Below are 18,625 nucleotides of genomic sequence, written 5' to 3'. Positions count from 1 at the left end.
GACTTGGATCATTCCTCCATATGGTATTTTTTCTCTATAACATTGGAGAGGAATGTCTCTGGCCTTTGAAAACTACCAATGTGGTCTGAAGTCTATAGGAGGAATGTAGATGGTAGATCTAGAATGGTGTCACATCAATCAATATGTAGGGAAAAGTTGTTGGGCAAACAAAATAAGTCTGTATTTATTGCCACAATCAGAATTTAACCACAAGTTGAATCACATTTTGTCTAGTCTCTTGCTCCTCTCTGGTAATAATAATAATTCTACTTTTCCCCCCTCAGAAAAATGGAGTCAGACATTTTGCAAACCCCCCAGGAAATACTCAACTGTTTCATTTGCCAGAGCATCTTTATGGATCCAGTCTTCTTAAGGTGTGGCCATACCTTCTGCAAGGCCTGTCTTATCCTTTCTTCAGAAGATGTTGGAATCCCTGACCTCTGCCCTATATGTAGGCAACCATCCAATTGGACATTCAGAAATAGCATCACTATCTGTTACCTGGTATCTGCTGTGAGAAAAAACAGGCTCATGAAGTATTTGCATTCTCAGGATCAAAAGTGCATGACCCACAAGGAGAGAAAGACGACATTCCCTGGTGAGAGCAGGGTCCTCCTCTGTCAATTGTGTTCTGATACCCAGAATCACAGAGGTCAGAGACACTGCATCATTGAAGTGCATGTTTGTATGCAAATGGTAAGTGATATTTCTGAAAAAAAATGAGAGCTTGAGAGAGGGAGGCTTAGCAGACTATGTGGAGAGGCTTGTCCTGATTCTGAGGAATCCACTGTGCTCCAAATTTTGCCAGTTTTTAAACAAAGAATGAGGAATGACGATAAAATACAAACATTCCATGACAGGTGCAGAAGTATAAATGCCATTTCTAGTTTCATGATTCATTATGTTCATGTCATTGAAAAGTATAATCATAAATATACATCTTTAAAAACTGCTTTAAAAACTGACATGAGACTAAAATCCCAAAAGTACATTGGAATGAGGTGGTTAGAAGCATCTGGGGATCCCAGTCGGATGCTAATTATCCAGACAATCATCATTTTCAGTCCATCACTTTACTTGAGCACAGGGTGGTTGTGATTGTAATTCTATAGTCTGAAATCTAAAGTTCCATAGTTATTAAAATAAAATAGAAACAGCACTGTGATTCTTCTTCTACCCTCCATAAATTAATTGTGTTCAGTGCTAGAGTTTGTCATTAGGTAAATTACATTATTTATGTAAGGATGATATTCATTTATTTACTTATATAATTATTTACTTTTATTTATTTATTACAGATGAAACTTGAAAATAAAATGGCATCTTTATTGAAGAAGATCCAAGAACAGCAGGAGACTCTAAATGCAGAGAGGAGAACAATCTTTCAGTGGTTGGTGGGTATGAGAGTGATGTGTAAAGTCAACCAGATGCAGATATCTTGCAAAGTTGGTCATTCACAATTTGAGGGTCATACATGTGAAGTGATGCTAGGAAATTCTTTTATGTTAACCTTAAATTCTTAAAGGCAAAATCCAATTTTGAACACAGAGAGAAAGGCCTGGCCGTGTGGCAGAGAAGTTTGATATTACATCTTTTTTAAAAAGGGAAAAGTTTGATATTAATAGGCGATTTTCTGAGTGTTTAGCAGAGTACATCAGACTCTATGAACTCCACTTGTAATTTTGGTAACAATGTATGTACAAAGTTGCACTTTTTTTTCTTTTTTGGTTTTTGAGACAGGGTTTTTCTGTTTAGCCCTGGCAGTCCTGGAACTTACTCTGTAAACTAGGCTGCCCTCAAACTCACAAATCTGCCTGCTTTTGCCTCTGTTGCTTTTTTGAGTGAACATTGTATCAATCAAAACCTTTTCCCCCCAGATATCTCAGAATCTCAATTAATAGATGAAAATGGTAAGGGAAAAAAGGATGGATTTGTTTGCTTCCTCTAATAATAATGAAGAAATGTATAAAATCAAGTGATTTACATTTTCTGAAAAGTGGGGTCAGTAAATCAGTGTGTGCATCACCCTGATGAGATCCTGTAGGTGAATTTAAACATAGAAGAACTCAGTGGAGAGGATCAAATACTCTCCAGATGTGATCTAGGATGTCCCTTTTTCTTCAGCACTATGTGGCCCTACGGGGGGAAATGATCAGGTCAGAGTATAGCAAACTACATCCACCTCTCAAAGAAGAAGAGAATCAATATATGGTGTGTATGAAAAATCAAAGCAACACTATTTTAGAGGAGTTCAAGAAAAGTGAAGCCATGATGGTCCACAAGAGGAGTCAACTAATAGAAATGTATCAGAAGCTGAAGGCAATGTCTCAGAAGCCATATGAGGTGCTGCTGCTGCAGGTAGGCATGGAAGAGGGCTTGAAACAGCTTTATTGTCTGAGGCCACACCCGTGACTGTTACATGTGAGATCCCTTTCTATATCCCCTCTACTTATTATCAGGTTTTAAGAAAAATCTGGAGAGATAATTTCTGTAATAACCTAAAATAGCAAGCTTGTTGACATTGTGTCAGAAGTTTCCCCATTGAATATCTAATTTTTTTTTTGACTTTGTAGCTTGCTTCATTGAAACCCCAAATTAAGTGATTCTTGTTACCAAACACTCCATTTTACCTCTACTTGGATATTAGTACAGTTTTAAAGTAGTCTACAAAAAGTTTGTTCTTTTTGAAAGCTGTAATTTTGAGATTTCTTTGGAGGTGAGGGATTTGATATATGTTCTTCTGTCTTCTTTTCTTTTGTTTTTGTTTTTGTTTTTGTTTTTGAGATAGGGTCTCTCATGTAACTCAGTCTGTCCTGGAACTCACTCTGTACAACACGCTGGCCTCGAACTCAGAAATCTACATGTCTCCCAAGTGCTGGGATTAAAGGCATGTGCCACCACCTCCCGGCAGATATATGTTCTTCTTTATTGGCACAATGGGCCTCAGATTCACAGGATTCCTGAGACCTAAACCCAAAATTCTAGAGTTACAGATATGAGGCACCATGTAGGGCTTAGGCCTCAGTTTTAAAGTATCTTTAATGAACGTATCCCATGCTTTATGTACAAGATCAAAGAAAGTCCTCTTTGCAGACAACTGCGTGTTACAAAGCAGTGTATAACTCCTACCTATATGCTTCTCAAATATTCTCACAGTCTGATTTCATTAAATATTCCTTCCATATGCTAATCCATGTCATTACCCTGGGACCTGAAAATACATTTGCAGGATGAATCAGTGTAGTGACAACTGGCAATTATCTTTATATATAAAACTTTATGGACTAGAGAGATGGCTCAGTGGTTAAGAGCACTGACTGCTCTTCAAGCAGTCCTGAGTTCAAGTCCCAGCAGCCACATTGTGGTTCACAACCATCTGTAATGGGATCTGATGCCCTCTTCTGGTGTGTCTGAAGGGAGCAAGAGTGTACTCATATACATAAAATGAATAAATAAATCTCTAAAAAAATATGTATATATAGAACGATATTGTGGGCTGTTCCTTCAGATATCTAAACTTCTCTTGTTTTGTTTGCAGGATTTGGATGACTTGTTCAGAAGGTGAGTTTAATCCTCAGTGTAAGCCAGGATACCCTGAACTAAATTACAAAGCTGAACAAGCCCTCTTAGCAATGTACAAATATACTTCGTATAGCAAATACTTAGTTGTTTATGGATGATGGGTTTGGGATTATATTCATGGATATGATGCCTGTTTGGCGTTACCAGACAGTGTCTTTTCTTTTTCTCTATGAATGAAGCAGTGTATGTAATGGTCTTGAACTAAAATGTGTCATTTTCAAATCCTAATCATTGACGCCCATGGGCTGTACTTTCCTGGTAGTAGAAGAAAGGGGCTGGAAGCATGGGAAAGAGGTTGGTAACAGGAAGGGCTTGAGAGAGAGCATCTAAGAGGAAGCCACCCTGTCTCCTGACCATGGGGTTTCTTTAATATCAGAAAATGTTCTGTGTGAAAAATGTTGAGGTGTTTCCTTTTATTAATTTGATTTGTTAGGAATACCTAGGTGAGTGCAAATGTGTGCGGGACACAGAAGCACTCTCAGGAGTCTGTCCTTTCCTTACACCATGGGTTCCTGAGATTGAACTTCAGTTGTCAGGTTATGTGACAAGGGTTTTAATACTTAGCTCCCAGTGAAGATTTCTCCTCAGTGCTGGGATGATGTCTGTAGCACATGACAATCAATATCTTCTCCTTGCAGGAGTGAGTTAGTGCTGCTGACACAGAGAATGAAACCAAAACTCAGTGCCCATCCTAATACAGGGCTGACTGCAAGGTTCAAGTACTTCCAAGGTGAGTGTCAGCACTGATATTATGACCAGAGTTGCCCTTCAAAAGTGAGATGACCTTTGTACAATGAATATTTTAATTCCCTAAAAATATATGTCTAGTTAAGCCACATTGTAATCATATTTAGGTAGATTTTTTTTCACAAACAAAGATTAATGAATACCAATTTAATGATGTACATGATTCAGGCTTAAAATATAATATCACTAGTTCCTTGAGACACAGAGAATGATTAATTCAAGACAGTTTAATATATATTAAGCCATTAAAATATTTGTATGATTTCTATTAAATATTTTAGCAATTGATTTTTTTTATTTTAGAGACATTATTTTTCTTTGTATCCCTGGCTATTCTGGGACTAGCTCTGTAAACCAGGCTGGGCTGGGACTCACAGAGATCCACCTGCCTCTGGCTCTGGAATGCTTTAATTAAAGACACGTGAAACCATGCTCACCTTTCAGTTGAATTTTCACAGTGTATTATACTCCATAGATTAAAAATTCACAAGATATAGTGGCACCTACTTGTAATCCCAGTATTAAAAACATGGAATCAGGAGGATTGCCCAAGAGTTTGAGGCCAGATAGATTGACATAGTGAGTTCCATGCCAGTCAAGTGTATATAGCAGGAAATCCTGTCTCAAAGAATCTACAGAAATGATCACACATGCACATGCACACACAAAACCCAAATAGACAAAGTCATATATCACAGGCAATAAAAATACAATAAGTTGATAAGACATGGAGCAGTCTGAATCACACTTGGAGATCAAAATGTGGATTGTAACATCACAAGGAAAGAATATCAGAGCAACCAGGGTTTAATTAAATGCAGACAATTGCTACTAGGGAATAACTTCTAATGCATGCTTAGATTTATCTTACAAATCTGCATAGTGGGATGAAAATCAAAACCATAAGATGAAAGCAATCATGACCTAGGACAAAGGAATAACTTTTCATGGAGACTCAGGGGTACAGCCTTCAGGGGTCCTCATTGCACTGACACAGCTTTTTTGCCTGGTGTAACTAAAGCCCCTGACAGAACTGTGCAGTTCTGTGCTGTGGCTTCTACCTCTGCAGCTTCTATAGATTTTCAAAGCAGTTTTCATTATGTGCTCATTCTGTTTCTTTGGGAAACCTCTTGACTTTGATTTACCTGGGCTATACCCACCCTTCCAGTCTTAGCCTTTCTATTTTTAAAACCCAGGAAATCTCTAGGGACCCCTCTCTCTCACACCCGACAAATGTAAATATTTGTTTTTAACTAAAATTTCTTTCTTTTTTTTGATTTTTTGTTTTGTTTTGTTTGAAACAGGGTTTCTCTATGTGTGGTCCTGGGTGTCCTGGATCTCACTCTGTTGACGAGCCTGGCCTCAATCTCAGAAATCCGCTGCCTCTGCCTCCCAAGTGCTGGCATTAAAGGAGTGTGCCACCACGGCCCAGCTAACTAAAATTTTGTCTCTTCCTACAGTGAAGGTTTTCTTTCAAAATTTGATCATATACAACTGTTACCCAAGCTTAGTTTTTGGTGTCAGAAGATTCACCTCTAGACCTTGCAATGAACATCCATTTCTGGCTGTACCTGAATCCTATCGTGCTTCCTGGGGAGCAGAGAGCTTTACCACTGGAAAACATTACTGGGAGCTGGATTTGAAGGACCATGAGCAATGGGCTGCAGGGGTCTGTGACAATGTCTGGTTAAAAAAGAGAAATTTTGAGATTGGATCTGAAGGAGCATTTCTTCTTGTGTGTTTGAAGGACGGTGATCATTACAGTCTCCTCACTACCTGCCCAACATTTCATCACCACATAGAGAAACCAACTGGTCAGGTTGGCGTGTTCCTTGATTGTGAGGGTGGATGTGTGAGTTTCCTGGATGTAACCCAGAGTTCCCTCATATACAGCTACTGCCCTGGAACTTTCCATTGCACTGTCAGGCCTTACTACTGTACTGTCTACACATGATCATAGGAAGCTATATCCAGTATGCTAGTGCTTTTCTATGATAATGTGTCCCCTCTTTATTGTGATTAAATATTGTGATGGTTTGTATATGCTTGGCCCAGGGAATGGCATTATTAGAAGGTGTGTCCATGTTGGAATATGTGTGTCACTGTGGTTATGGCCTTAAGACCCTCATCCTAGCTGACTGGAAGCCAGTCTTCCACTAGCAGCCTTCGGATGAAGATGTAGAATCCTCAGCTCTCCTAGGACAGCCAGGGCTACACAGTAAAAACCCTGTCTCAATAAACTAACAACAACAACAATGAAAAAAGAATCCTCAGTTTTGCCTGCACATGCCTGCTCCCACTTTGATGTTGCCATGCTCCCACTTTGATGATAATGGATTGACCCTCTGAACCTGTAAGCCAGCCCTATTTAAATATTGTCCTTTTTAAGACTTGCCTTGGTCATGGGGTCTGTTGAAAGCAGTAAAACCCTAACTAGGACAAATATTACAATGATATAATTTTTATTTATTTATTTATTTATTTATTTATTTATTTATTTATTTTTTGTTTTTTTTGGAGTTGGTTTTTTCCAGACAGGGTTTCTCTGTATAGCCCTGGCTGTCCTGGAGCTCACTCTGTAGACCAGGCTGGCCTCGAACTCAGAAATCTGCCTGCCTTAGCTTCCCAGAGTTCTGGGATTACAGGCATGCACCACCAGCAGCCGTCTTAGAATTAGAACTTTTAAGTGTGCTCAGTATACAAAGTGGGATTCCAGGACTATTGAATTATTATGTATCTATGTGATTCTAGCTTAGTGGTATCAGGCAGAGGTACAGAGATGTACTGTAGGCAGATTTGTTGATCAATAAAAGCTTGAATCCCTATTTGATATCAACAAATATAATTATTTACCATCTGTGAACGAACCATACTCTCATCATTCAGAGAAAAGGGATTTTTTTTCCTAGAAAGAAACGAAAGTGAGTTTCCCGCTCTTCTTTTATTTCCATTATTTTATAGCTCTTTATGTTGTGGACACACCTGAAACATGTTAATTGTCCCCAACATAAAACAGCTTTAAATATCGATTATTCTTCCAGTCTGAGAACACACAATTGTTTTATGACATTCAAAAGCTACAATTCTCTTCTGGAAACCTCTCATTGGTGGTTTGCTAGAGTGTCCTGTGCACCTGAGAACACTGAGAGAAGTAGATTGTAATGTCCATCCAAGGCCACTTTCTTTCATCATCCTAGACTTTTAGAAATCTTAAATTTTTGCCTTCCTTTGGTTAGCCAGCATGGTTCCCTCTGTCTTTATCATGTTGTTCCTAAAGGCATAATCTAAGTTACGCTTCTTAATATCCCAACGTGGAGAAAAGATTTTACTGCCTTGAACATTTATTTGTTCACATAAAGTTTGACTTGTGTGACGCCTAGGCTCTGACCAGAATATTACACCAAGGACTATACAGAGACCTCAGAACTTAGGGTGTCCCTTTAGGAATCATATTTCAAATATTATCTTAGAAAAGACTAGAGTGATCAAGAAGACAGTATACATAAGAAATCACACGTGATGACTACTTGGCCAGCACCAGGTATTTGAGAAGAATAATCAACAATCATACAATTCAATAAGATCTCAACACATAGAAACATTAAGTTCAAAGGGGATGATGAGGTGTTTTATATTTCTAATGCACCCATTTCTATTAGAAAAAGAGAAAGCAAATGTTGGGGTTGCATTTAAATAATGTCACAGAGAATTTTTTGTGTTTTTTTGAGACAGGGTTTCTCTGTGTAGCCCTGGCTGTCCTGGAACTCTCTCTGAAGACCAGGCTGGCCTTGAACACAGAAATCCACCTGCCTCTGCCTCCCAAGTGCTGGGATTAAAGGCCTGTGCCACCACCACCCGGCTCAGAATTCTTGAGAAAATCTGAATTCCCCAATTTCCTGAAAGATTACATTCCAGACTTAAAACATAATTTTTGATACATCTACAATACAACATCTTATATGTAACACTCAGGAAACTTTGCAGAAGAGGCAGATACATCATAAGAGCCAGAGCACCAGAACATCTGCTTCAAAATAGGCACACCAAGGAAGAGGGAGTTGAAGAAGGTTTCTTGGGTGACTATACAATATAAGAAATTGCCTTAAATTAATATAAGATCTAAAACACACAGTGGTCAAGAGTACTGATTGCTCTTCTGAAGTTCCTGAGTTCAAATCCCAGCAAGTACATGATGGCTCGTAACCATCTGTAATAAGATCTGATGCCCTCTTCTGGTGTCTGAAGACAGCGACAGTGCACTTACATATAATAATAAATAAATCTTTAAAGAAACAGAAGAACAGTCATGGCATCTCAGGGGCTTATCTCCTGTTCCAAGTTCCTCAAATGCACATTTGGGGTGGGCAAAAGGCCTTCATTTTGGCTACTTTTTATAAAATATAGAATATAGATCCTTTCTTATTTAATTATTGTTATCTTTTGAATTCAATGTAATAAGCTGAAACACAAAACTGATGTATATACATTTTAAAATTTATTCTTAAATACAATACAGCCTGATCATATCCTCTCCTTCTTCCATTTTTCCCAGTCCAAGACTGGGCAAGGCAACTCTAGCAGGAAATGTGTCTCAAAAGCAGACAAAAGAGTCAGACCTCTTTCCAATTTTAGGAGTCCTACAAAGCCACAAGCTAAAAGCCATAACCTGCAGAGGACCCAAAGCACAGACCAATGCCCCAGGATTGCTGCTTCAGTCCCTGCTTAGTTGATTCTGTGGGTTGTATTATCCTAGTGTCCTTGATTCCTCTGACTCTTATTATTCTTCCTCCCCTACCCCTTGCTGAGCAGTTGTGGTGCACACCTTTAAGCCTACTACTTGGGAGACAGAGGCAGGCAGATTTCTGAGTTCAAGTCCAGCCTGTTCTACAGAGTGACTTCAAAGACAGCCATTGCTACACAGAGAAACCCTGTCTCAAAAAAAAAAAAAAAAAGTCTTCCTCCCCCGCAGCCATAGGATTCCTTGAGCTCTGAGGGCAAAGACCTAAATGGAGTACTCCAATTTGTGTTCTCTCTCTTCATCTAATGTATAGCTATGAGTCTTACACTGACTGTCATCAACTTCTAGGGAAAGTGTCTTTGATGATTATTGAACTAGGCCCCAATCTATGAGTGAAGCAGAATACCACTAGGAATCATTTCATGGACTTATTTTTCCTACCCTAGGTCCTTGTCTATTCAGTCTCTATTTCTTGATTATCCAGGTAGTGTCAGACATGGCTCCCTCTCTTGTTGTGTGGTTTGAATTAGACCACTCACAATTTGACTACTCCCAAAAGTTTTTCTCCATTGCCCCAGCACATCTTTCAGGCAGGATAGATTGTAGGTATAAGGACTGTACCTGGGTTCATGTTGCAATCCCACCACTGTAAGTTGCCTGGTTATAGAATATGGCTGGTCCAGGCTCTGCATCCTCCATTGCTGAGAATGGTCTTTAGGGTCACCTTTGTACATTCCAGGGATTTTCCATTTCACTAGATTTCTACATCAGCTCCAAAAGTCAACCATTTCCAGTTGACTCTCCCATACTCTCCCTCTATTCCTCCTTGAGAACTTGATTCCTTCTGTTCCCATCCCTACCTACCCTAGTCTACCCTCAAATGTATCCTACTTCCTCCTTGTCAGTGACATACATTTGGCCCTGGTAGAACCCTCCTTGTTAATTGGCCTGTCTGGGTTGGTGGTCTTCAGCATGATTATCATTTACTTAACAATTAAGAACCACTTATAATTGAATGCATACCAGGCTAGTCTTTATGGGTCTCTGTTACCTCATTCAGGGTGTTTTTCAGTAATTCCATCTATTTTCCTGAAAATTTCATGATGTCATTTTAAAAAATAGCTGTGTAATATTTCATAGTATAAAAGTACCAGATTTACAGCTGGAAGTGTCTGTGCTTCCGGTTGGTGTTCTAAGCATGGTCAGCAGTAGTGTTTCTCAGGTAAATCATGGGTCAAAGGTTGTGGGGTAAGTGGAAAAGGAAGATGCTTGCTGAGAAAAGAAAGAAGAATTCATCAAGGGAGCTCAACAGACTTAAAAATATTCTCAGAGTTGATGGTGATGCTTTAATGAACCTCATTGAAATAGAAACTGTGGTGGTACCCAAACATTGCCAGGAGAAAATGCAATATGACATGGATGATGAAAAGGATAACATGAAATGGAAACTGAAATTAGGAGAAACAGAAAGACTTTAGACCAACATGCCTAGTACCCAGGGTGGATGAACCAGAGGCAAAGAAAAAGACTGAAGGCCAAAAGAGAAAAGAAACAGGGGAAAGGCAGAGCAAAGGTTGTGAAGAACATGGCTTGGTAGACCCTTAAAGAGTGGAAAGAGAGCCAGGTATGGTGGTGTACCCCATTAATTGCAGCACTCAAGGCAGAGGCAGGTGGATCTCTGAGTTTGAGGCCAGTCTGGGCTACATAGCAATTCTAAGATACCCAGAGATCTTTTACACAGAGAAACCCTGACTCAAATAAACAAGCAAACAAACAAACAAACAAAAAAAAAACCCCAGAAGCTATTTGTTTTCAGTTTGGAATTAGTTATATAAGTCACAACCAAAATAACTCATTTGTGTTAGAAATGTGAATAAAATATCTTTGGTGATGAAAGATTATTATACTGAGTTTGGGACTGGATACAGCAGCCTAGACACTGAGTATCATGAGCATTAGTGTGCTTATACTTATTTGATCTTACAAATGTCCATTATACTCAGTGCCAAAACATGCTCATATCAACAAAGTTTGCGCAGAAAGCTATTATGCTGTCATATTCAAAAATTGCTTATAAAGGGCCTGAGGATGACGCAACCTCTGTTCCTTGTTGGGTGGCTCACAACCAGCTCCCTGGTATGCGCCCTCTTGTGGCCTTCACTGGGACACATATTCATATGCACAAGTTTCCACTAATAACTAGATAACTAAAAAATAAAGAATAACTAAAATATTGCTTTTGGCAAAATGGCCATTTTAACTATATTGATTCTACCGATCCATGAGCATGGGAGGTTTTCCCATTTTTTGAGGTCTTCTTCCATTTCCTTCTTCAGAGTCTTGAAGTTCTTGTCATACAGATCTTTCACATGTTTGGTAAGAGTACTGTTTGTGGCTATTGTGAAGGGGGTCATTTCCCTATTTTCGTTCTCAGCCTGCTTATCCTTTGAGTATAGGAAGGCCACTGATTTGCTTTAGTTGATTTTATAACCTGCCACTTTGCTGAAGTTGTTTATCAGCTGTAGGAGTTCTCTAGTGGAGTTTTTTGGGTCACTTAGGTAGACTATCATGTCATCTGCAAATAATGATAGTTTGACTTCTTCCTTTCCAATTTGTATCCCTTTTACCTCCTTATGTTGTCGAATTGCCTGAGCTAGTACCTCAAGTACAATATTGAAAAGATAAGGAGAAAGGGGGCAGCCCTGTCTAGTCCCTGATTTTAGTGGGATTGCTTCAATTTTCTCTCCATTTAGTTTGATGCTGGCTACTGGTTTGCTGTATATTGCTTTTACTATGTTTAGGGATGGGCCTTGAATTCCTTTTCTTTCCAAGACTTTAAGCATGAAAGGATGCTGAATTTTGTCAAATGCTTTTTCAACATCCAATGAAATGACCATGTGGTTTTTTTTCTTTGAGTTTGTTTATGTAGTGGATTACATTGATGGATTTCTGTATATTGAAACCACCCTGCATTCCCGGGATAAAGCCTACTTCATCATGGTGGATGATCGTTTTGATGTGTTCTTGGATTCGGTTGGCAAGAATTTTATTGAGTATTTTTGCATTGATGTTCATAAGGGAAATTGGTCTGAAGTTCTCTTTCTTTGTTGGATCTTTGTGTGGTTTTGGTATCAGCGTAATTGTGGCTTCATAGAAGGAATTGGGTAGTGTTCCTTCTGTTTCTATTTTGTGGAATAGTTTGAAGAGTATTGGTGTTAACTCTTCTTTGAAGATCTGATAAAATTCTGCACTGAAGCCATCTGGTCCTGTGCTTTTTTTGGTTGGAAGACTTTCTATGACTCCTTCTATTTCTTTAGGCGTTATGGGACTGTTTAGATGATCTCTTTGGTCCTGATTTAATTTTGTTATTTGGTATCTGTCAAGGAAACTGTCCATTTCCTCCAGATTCTCCAGTTGTGTTGAGTACAGGCTCTTGTAGTAGGATCTGATGATTTTTCCCAACTCAATTCTTCACAGAGATAGAAAGAGCAATTATCAAATTCATCTGGAATAACAAAAAACCCAGGAGAGCTAAAACTATTCTCAGCAACAAAAGAAAGTCTGGGGGAATCAGTATCCCTGACCTCAAGCAATACTACAGAGCAATAGTGTTAAAAACTGCATGGTATTGGTACAGTGACAGGCAGGAGGATCAATGGAACAGGATTGAAGATCCAAAAATGAACCCACACACCTATGGCCACTTGATCCTCGACAAAGAGGCTGAAAACATCCAATGGAAAAAAGATAGCCTTTTCAACAAATGGTGCTGGCTCCACTAGAGGTCAGCATGCAGAAGAATGCGAATTGATCCATCCTGTGTCCTTGTACTAAGCTCAAATCCAAATGGATCAAGGACCTCCACATAAAACCAGACTCTCTGGAGTTAATAGAAAAGAAACTGGGTAAGACCCTTGAGGACATCAGTACAGGGAGAAAGTTTCTGAACAGAACACCAATAGCGTATGCTCTAAGAGCAAGAATTGACAAATGGGACCTCATAAAATTACAAAGTTTCTGTACGGCAAAGGACACCATCAAAACGACAAATTGGCAACCCACAAATTGGGAAAAGATATTCACCAATCCTACATCAGATAAAGGGCTAATATCCAATATATATAAAGAACTCAAGAAGTTAGACTCCAGAAAACCAAACAACCCTATTAATAAATGGTGTATAGAGTTAAACAAAGAATTCTCACCTGAAGAACTTCGGATGGTGGAGAAGCATCATAAAAAATGCTCAACTTCATTAGTCATTAGGGAAATGCAAATCAAAACAACCCTGAGATTTCATCTTACACCAGTCAGAATGGCTAAGATTAAAAATTCAGGAGACATCAGGTGTTGGTGAGCATGTGGAGAAAGAAGAACACTCCTCCACTGCTGGTGGGGTTGCAAATTGGTGCAACCACTCTGGAAATCAGTCTGGTGGTTCCTCTGAAAACTGGGCACATCACTTCCAGAAGATCCTGCTATACGACTCCTGGGCATATACCCAGAGTATTTCCCACCATGTAATAAGGATACATGCTCTACTATGTTCATAGCAGCTCTATTTTTTTTTTCCTCAAGTGACCTACTTGAACCATGTAGGACCTGACTCCTAAATATGTCACTGATTATCAAACTAGCACAGCCAGCAAAGGAAAAAAAAAAACATTTACGATATGACCCTAAGAACATTTCAAATCAAAACCATAATAATAAATGCAGAAAATCACGTGATGACTGTGAACACTGCCTTCTTTTTTTTCCTCATTCTTTTTTTTATTCGATATAATTTATTTGCATTTCAAATGATTTCCCCTTTTCTAGCCCCCCCCCACTCCCCGAAAGTCCCGTAAGCCCCCTTCTCTTCCCCTGTCCTCCCTCCCACCCCTTCCCAGTTCCCCGTTCTGGTTTTGCCAAATACTGTTTCACTGAGTCTTTCCAGAACCAGGGACCACTCCTGCTTTCTTCTTGTATCTCATTTGATGTGTGGATTATGTTTTGGGTATTCCAGTTTTCTAGGTTAATAACCACTTATTAGTGAGTGCATACCATGATTCACCTTTTGAGTCTGGGTTACCTCACTTAGTATGATGTTCTCTAGCTCCATCCATTTGCCTAAGAATTTCATGAATTCATTGTTTCTAATGGCTGAATAGTACTCCATTGTGTAGATATACCACATTTTTTGTATCCACTCTTCTGTTGAGGGATACCTGGGTTTTTTCCAGCATCTGGCAATTATAAATAGGGCTGCTATGAACATAGTAGAGCATGTATCCTTATTACATGGTGGGGAATACTCTGGGTATATGCCCAGGAGTGGTATAGCAGGATCTTCTGGAAGTGAGGTGCCCAGTTTTCGGAGGAACCGCCAGACTGCTTTCCAGAGTGGTTGTACCAATTTGCAACCCCACCAGCAGTGGAGGAGTGTTCCTCTTTCTCCACACCCTCTCCAACACCTGCTGTCTCCTGAATTTTTAATCTTAGCCATTCTGACTGGTGTAAGGTGAAATCTCAGGGTTGTTTTGATTTGCATTTCCCTAATGACTAATGAAGTTGAGCATTTTTTAAGATGCTTCTCCACCATCCGAAGTTCTTCAGGTGAGAATTCTTTGTTTAACTCTGTACCCCATTTTTTAATAGGGTTGTTCGGTTTTCTGGAGTCTAACTTCTTGAGTTCTTTATATATATTGGATATTAGCCCTCTATCTGATGTAGGATTGGTGAAGATCTTTTCCCAATTTGTTGGTTGCCGATCTGTCCTCTTGATGGTGTCCTTTGCCTTACAGAAACTCTGTAACCTTATGAGGTTCCATTTGTCAATTCTTGCTCTTAGAGCATACGCTATTGGTGTTCTGTTCAGAAACTTTCTCCCTGTACCGATGTCCTCAAGGGTCTTCCCCAGTTTCTTTTCTATTAGCTTCAGAGTGTCTGGCTTTATGTGGAGGTCCTTGATCCATTTGGATTTGAGCTTAGTAGAAGGAGACAAGGATGGATCAATTCGCATTCTTCTGCATGCTGACCTCCAGTTGAACCAGCACCATTTGTTGAAAAGGCTATCTTTTTTCCATTGGATGTTTTCAGCCTCTTTGTCAAGGATCAAGTGGCCATAGGTGTGTGGGTTCATTTCTGGATCTTCAATCCTGTTCCATTGATCCTCCTGCCTGTCACTGTACCAATACCATGCAGTTTTTAACACTATTGCTCTGTAGTATTGCTTGAGGTCAGGGATACTGATTCCCCCAGATTTTCTTTTGTTGCTGAGAATAGTTTTAGCTATCCTGGGTTTTTTGTTGTTCCAGATGAATTTGATAATTGCTCTTTCTAACTCTGTGAAGAATTGAGTTGGGATTTTGATGGGTATTGCATTGAATCTGTATAGTGCTTTAGGCAAAATGGCCATTTTAACTATATTGATTCTACCAATCCATGAGCATGGGAGGTTTTCCCATTTTTTGAGGTCTTCTTCCATTTCCTTCTTCAGAGTCTTGAAGTTCTTGTCATACAGATCTTTCGCATGTTTGGTAAGAGTCACCCCAAGATACTTTATACTGTTTGTGGCTATTGTGAAGGGGGTCATTTCCCTAATTTCTTTCTCAGCCTGCTTATCCTTTGAGTATAGGAAGGCCACTATACAGCAAACCGGTAGCCAGCATCAAACTAAACGGAGAGAAACTTGAAGCAATCCCACTGAAATCAGTGACCAGACAAGGCTGCCCCCTTTCTCCTTATCTTTTCAATATTGTACTTGAGGTACTAGCTCGGGCAATTTGACAACATAAGGAGGTCAAAGGGATACAAATTGGAAACGAGGAAGTCAAACTATCATTATTTGCAGACGACATGATCGTCTACCTAAGTGACCCAAAGAACTCCACTAGAGAGCTCCTACAGCTGATAAACAACTTCAGCAAAGTGGCAGGTTACAAAATCAACTCAAGCAGCTCTATTTATAATTGCCAGATGCTGGAAAGAACCCAGGTATCCCTCAACAGAAGAGTGGATGCAAAAAAATGTGGTATATCTACACAATGGAGTACTATTCAGCCATTAGAAACAATAAATTCATGAAATTCTTAGGCAAATGGATGGAGCTAGAGAACATCATACTAAGTGAGGTAACCCAGACTCAAAAGGTGAATCATGGTATGCACTCACTATTAAGTGGATATTAACCTAGAAAACTGGAATACCCAAAATATAATCCACACATCAAATGAGGTACAAGAAGAAAGGAGGAGTGGCCCCTTGTTCTGGAAAGACTCAGTGAAGCAGTATTCGGCAACACCAGACCAGAGAAGTGGGAAGGGGTGGGTGGGAGGACAGGGGGAGAGAAGAGAGCTTGTGGGACTTTTGGGGAGTGGGGGGGTAGAAAAGGGGAAATCATTTGTAATGTAAATAAAAAATATATCGAATTAAAAAAAAAGAATAACTAAAATAGTCTTAAAAAGGACATCAGTGGATCTTACAAGTAGTACTTATTTGAAGTGTTTATTTTTATTACTTCATAATAAATGTTATTTTGCATGGGAATAAAAGTCCCACATTTAATTTATCCATTCTTCATTTGAGGGAAATTTAATGTTGTTTCCAGTTTTGGGCTATTATGAATAAAGCCACTTTGAACATAACTGAGCAAGTGTTTCTGTGGTAGTATGGGGTGCCCTTTGGGCACATTCCCATTAGTGGTATAGTTGAGTCTTGAGAGATCAGTTCCCAGATTCCTGAGAAACTATATTGATTTCCATAATGCTTGTACAAGTTTTTACAGCTGCAGAGATAGAGGATTGTTCCCCTACTCACCAGCATGAGCTGTCACTGATGTTATTGATCTTAACCATTGACAGGTATAGAATAGAATCTTAACCATATGTTGACTCTCAGCCATCCTTAAACAGATCTAATGTCCTCTTCTGGTGTGCCTGAAGACAGCTACAGTGTACTTACACATAATAATAAATAAATCTTAAAAAAAAAAAGTTCAGCAGAAAACAAAACAGAGCAGCACTCACAGGGAGTGACCAGCTGAAATGTGGGCATGTAGAGTGAGGAGTCTTTAACCAGGCTGCCCAGTCCCCATCTCCGGGGACCTAGTCTCCAATCCAGAAATCTCTTTTGCTGCTGCACATTTCCTCTAGAAAGTTTACACTGGTACCCTGCTCCACAGAACTGGAGCTTCTAAATTCACTCTGCATGCCCACATTTCAGCTGGTCATCAGGGCCCTTAAACTACTCACCTACTGAAAAGAAGGAATGCTTAGCTTTCCATGCAGCTCCTATTAGACCTTCCCTTGAGTGATATCAAGGCTGCTCCTCCCTCTAGCACTGATTGCAAGGAAGAATACATGAGCCTTTCCTGAAGCTTTGTCTGGAGGTGTGCTCTGTGGTTTTTTTCCTCCAGGGCATTCCAGGGCGTGGTGAGCACCTGCTGTGTGCATGTCAGTTCAGTGCAAGCTCTCTGATGTTTAAGAAGTTGTCTTCTGTGCCAATGAATTCAAGCATTTCCCCCACTTTCTCTTCTATCAGGTACACTGTATCTTGTTTTATGTTGAGGTCTTTAATCCACTTGGTCTTGAGTTTTACATAGGGTAATAGATACGCATCAATTTGCATTCCTCTACAACTTCAGATCCAAATAGATCAGTACTATTTGTTGAAGGTGTTTTCTTTCCACCATTAAGAATTTCTGGCTTCTATTTCAAAAATCAGGTTTCCATGGGTGTGTGGATTTATTAGTGTGTTTTTGATTTGATTCCACTGATCAATCTGTTTTTATGTCAATACCATGAGTGTTTTCCCATTAATTAATTTATTAACTTTACATCCCAACTGCAGCTTCCCCTCCCTCTTATCCTCCCAGTCTCTCCTCCCCTCCCCTCCTTAGACCAAGCTGCATATCTGTTCCATATGTGCTTTGAAACTAAACCCATGCCAGCACAGCCCATCCATGTTCTTTGTTTGCTGGTTCTGTTCAGTTGATTCTGTAGGTTTTCTTGCAATGTCCTTGACTTCTGGGCTCCTTTGATCCTTCCTCCCTGTCTACCACAGGATTCCTCCAGGCCTACCTGATGTTTGACTGTGGGCCTCTGCATCTGTTTCCAGATGACAGTTATGCTAGGCTCTGATCTGCATGAATGGCAGAATATCATCAATAGTGTCAGAGTGAGCTTTCTCTCATGTCATGAGTCTCAAGTTGGGTCAGGCTTTGGTTCCCCGCTCCCTCAATTTCTGTTTCATCTTTCTCTTGAACATCCTGTAGGAAGGACAAATTGTTGAAGGTTGTGTGGCTGTTTTGGTGTTCTCATCCTCCACTGTGAGTGTTTTCTGGTAAGAGGAGGTAGTGTTTCCAGGCTCCATATCCTCAATTGCTAGGAGTCTTAGGTATGGTTACCGTCAGAGAATCCTGGAGTTTCCACTGTCCTAGGTTTTTACCTCTTCCCAGAGATGCTCCTGCCTCTTCACAACTTTTCCAATCCCCTCTCCCAGTTCTGTTTTCCTCTGTCATCCTCATAATTGATCTCTCCTGTTCCCTTCCCCAAACCCTCCCCAACCCAATCCCTC

The 18,625-nt window shown here is 39.8% G+C and overlaps 1 protein-coding gene across 1 annotated transcript; it reads left to right on the top strand.

The window, feature by feature from the left end:
* The first annotated feature begins 288 nt into the window (after window positions 1-288).
* LOC127688319 (tripartite motif-containing protein 43A-like) lies at window positions 289-6,283 on the top strand. The gene is made up of 6 exons (XM_052186827.1): window positions 289-696; window positions 1,299-1,394; window positions 2,125-2,358; window positions 3,539-3,561; window positions 4,221-4,312; window positions 5,790-6,283. Exons 1-6 carry the CDS (start codon window positions 289-291, stop codon window positions 6,281-6,283), a joined length of 1,347 nt encoding a protein of 448 aa, XP_052042787.1.
* The last annotated feature ends 12,342 nt before the right edge of the window (window positions 6,284-18,625 follow it).

Source organism: Apodemus sylvaticus, chromosome 7 (genome assembly GCF_947179515.1).
Source record: "Apodemus sylvaticus chromosome 7, mApoSyl1.1, whole genome shotgun sequence".
Classification (NCBI taxonomy): domain Eukaryota; kingdom Metazoa; phylum Chordata; class Mammalia; order Rodentia; family Muridae; genus Apodemus; species Apodemus sylvaticus.
Note: the sequence above shows the minus strand (reverse complement) of the source record. Positions and strands in the feature narration are given on the sequence as shown.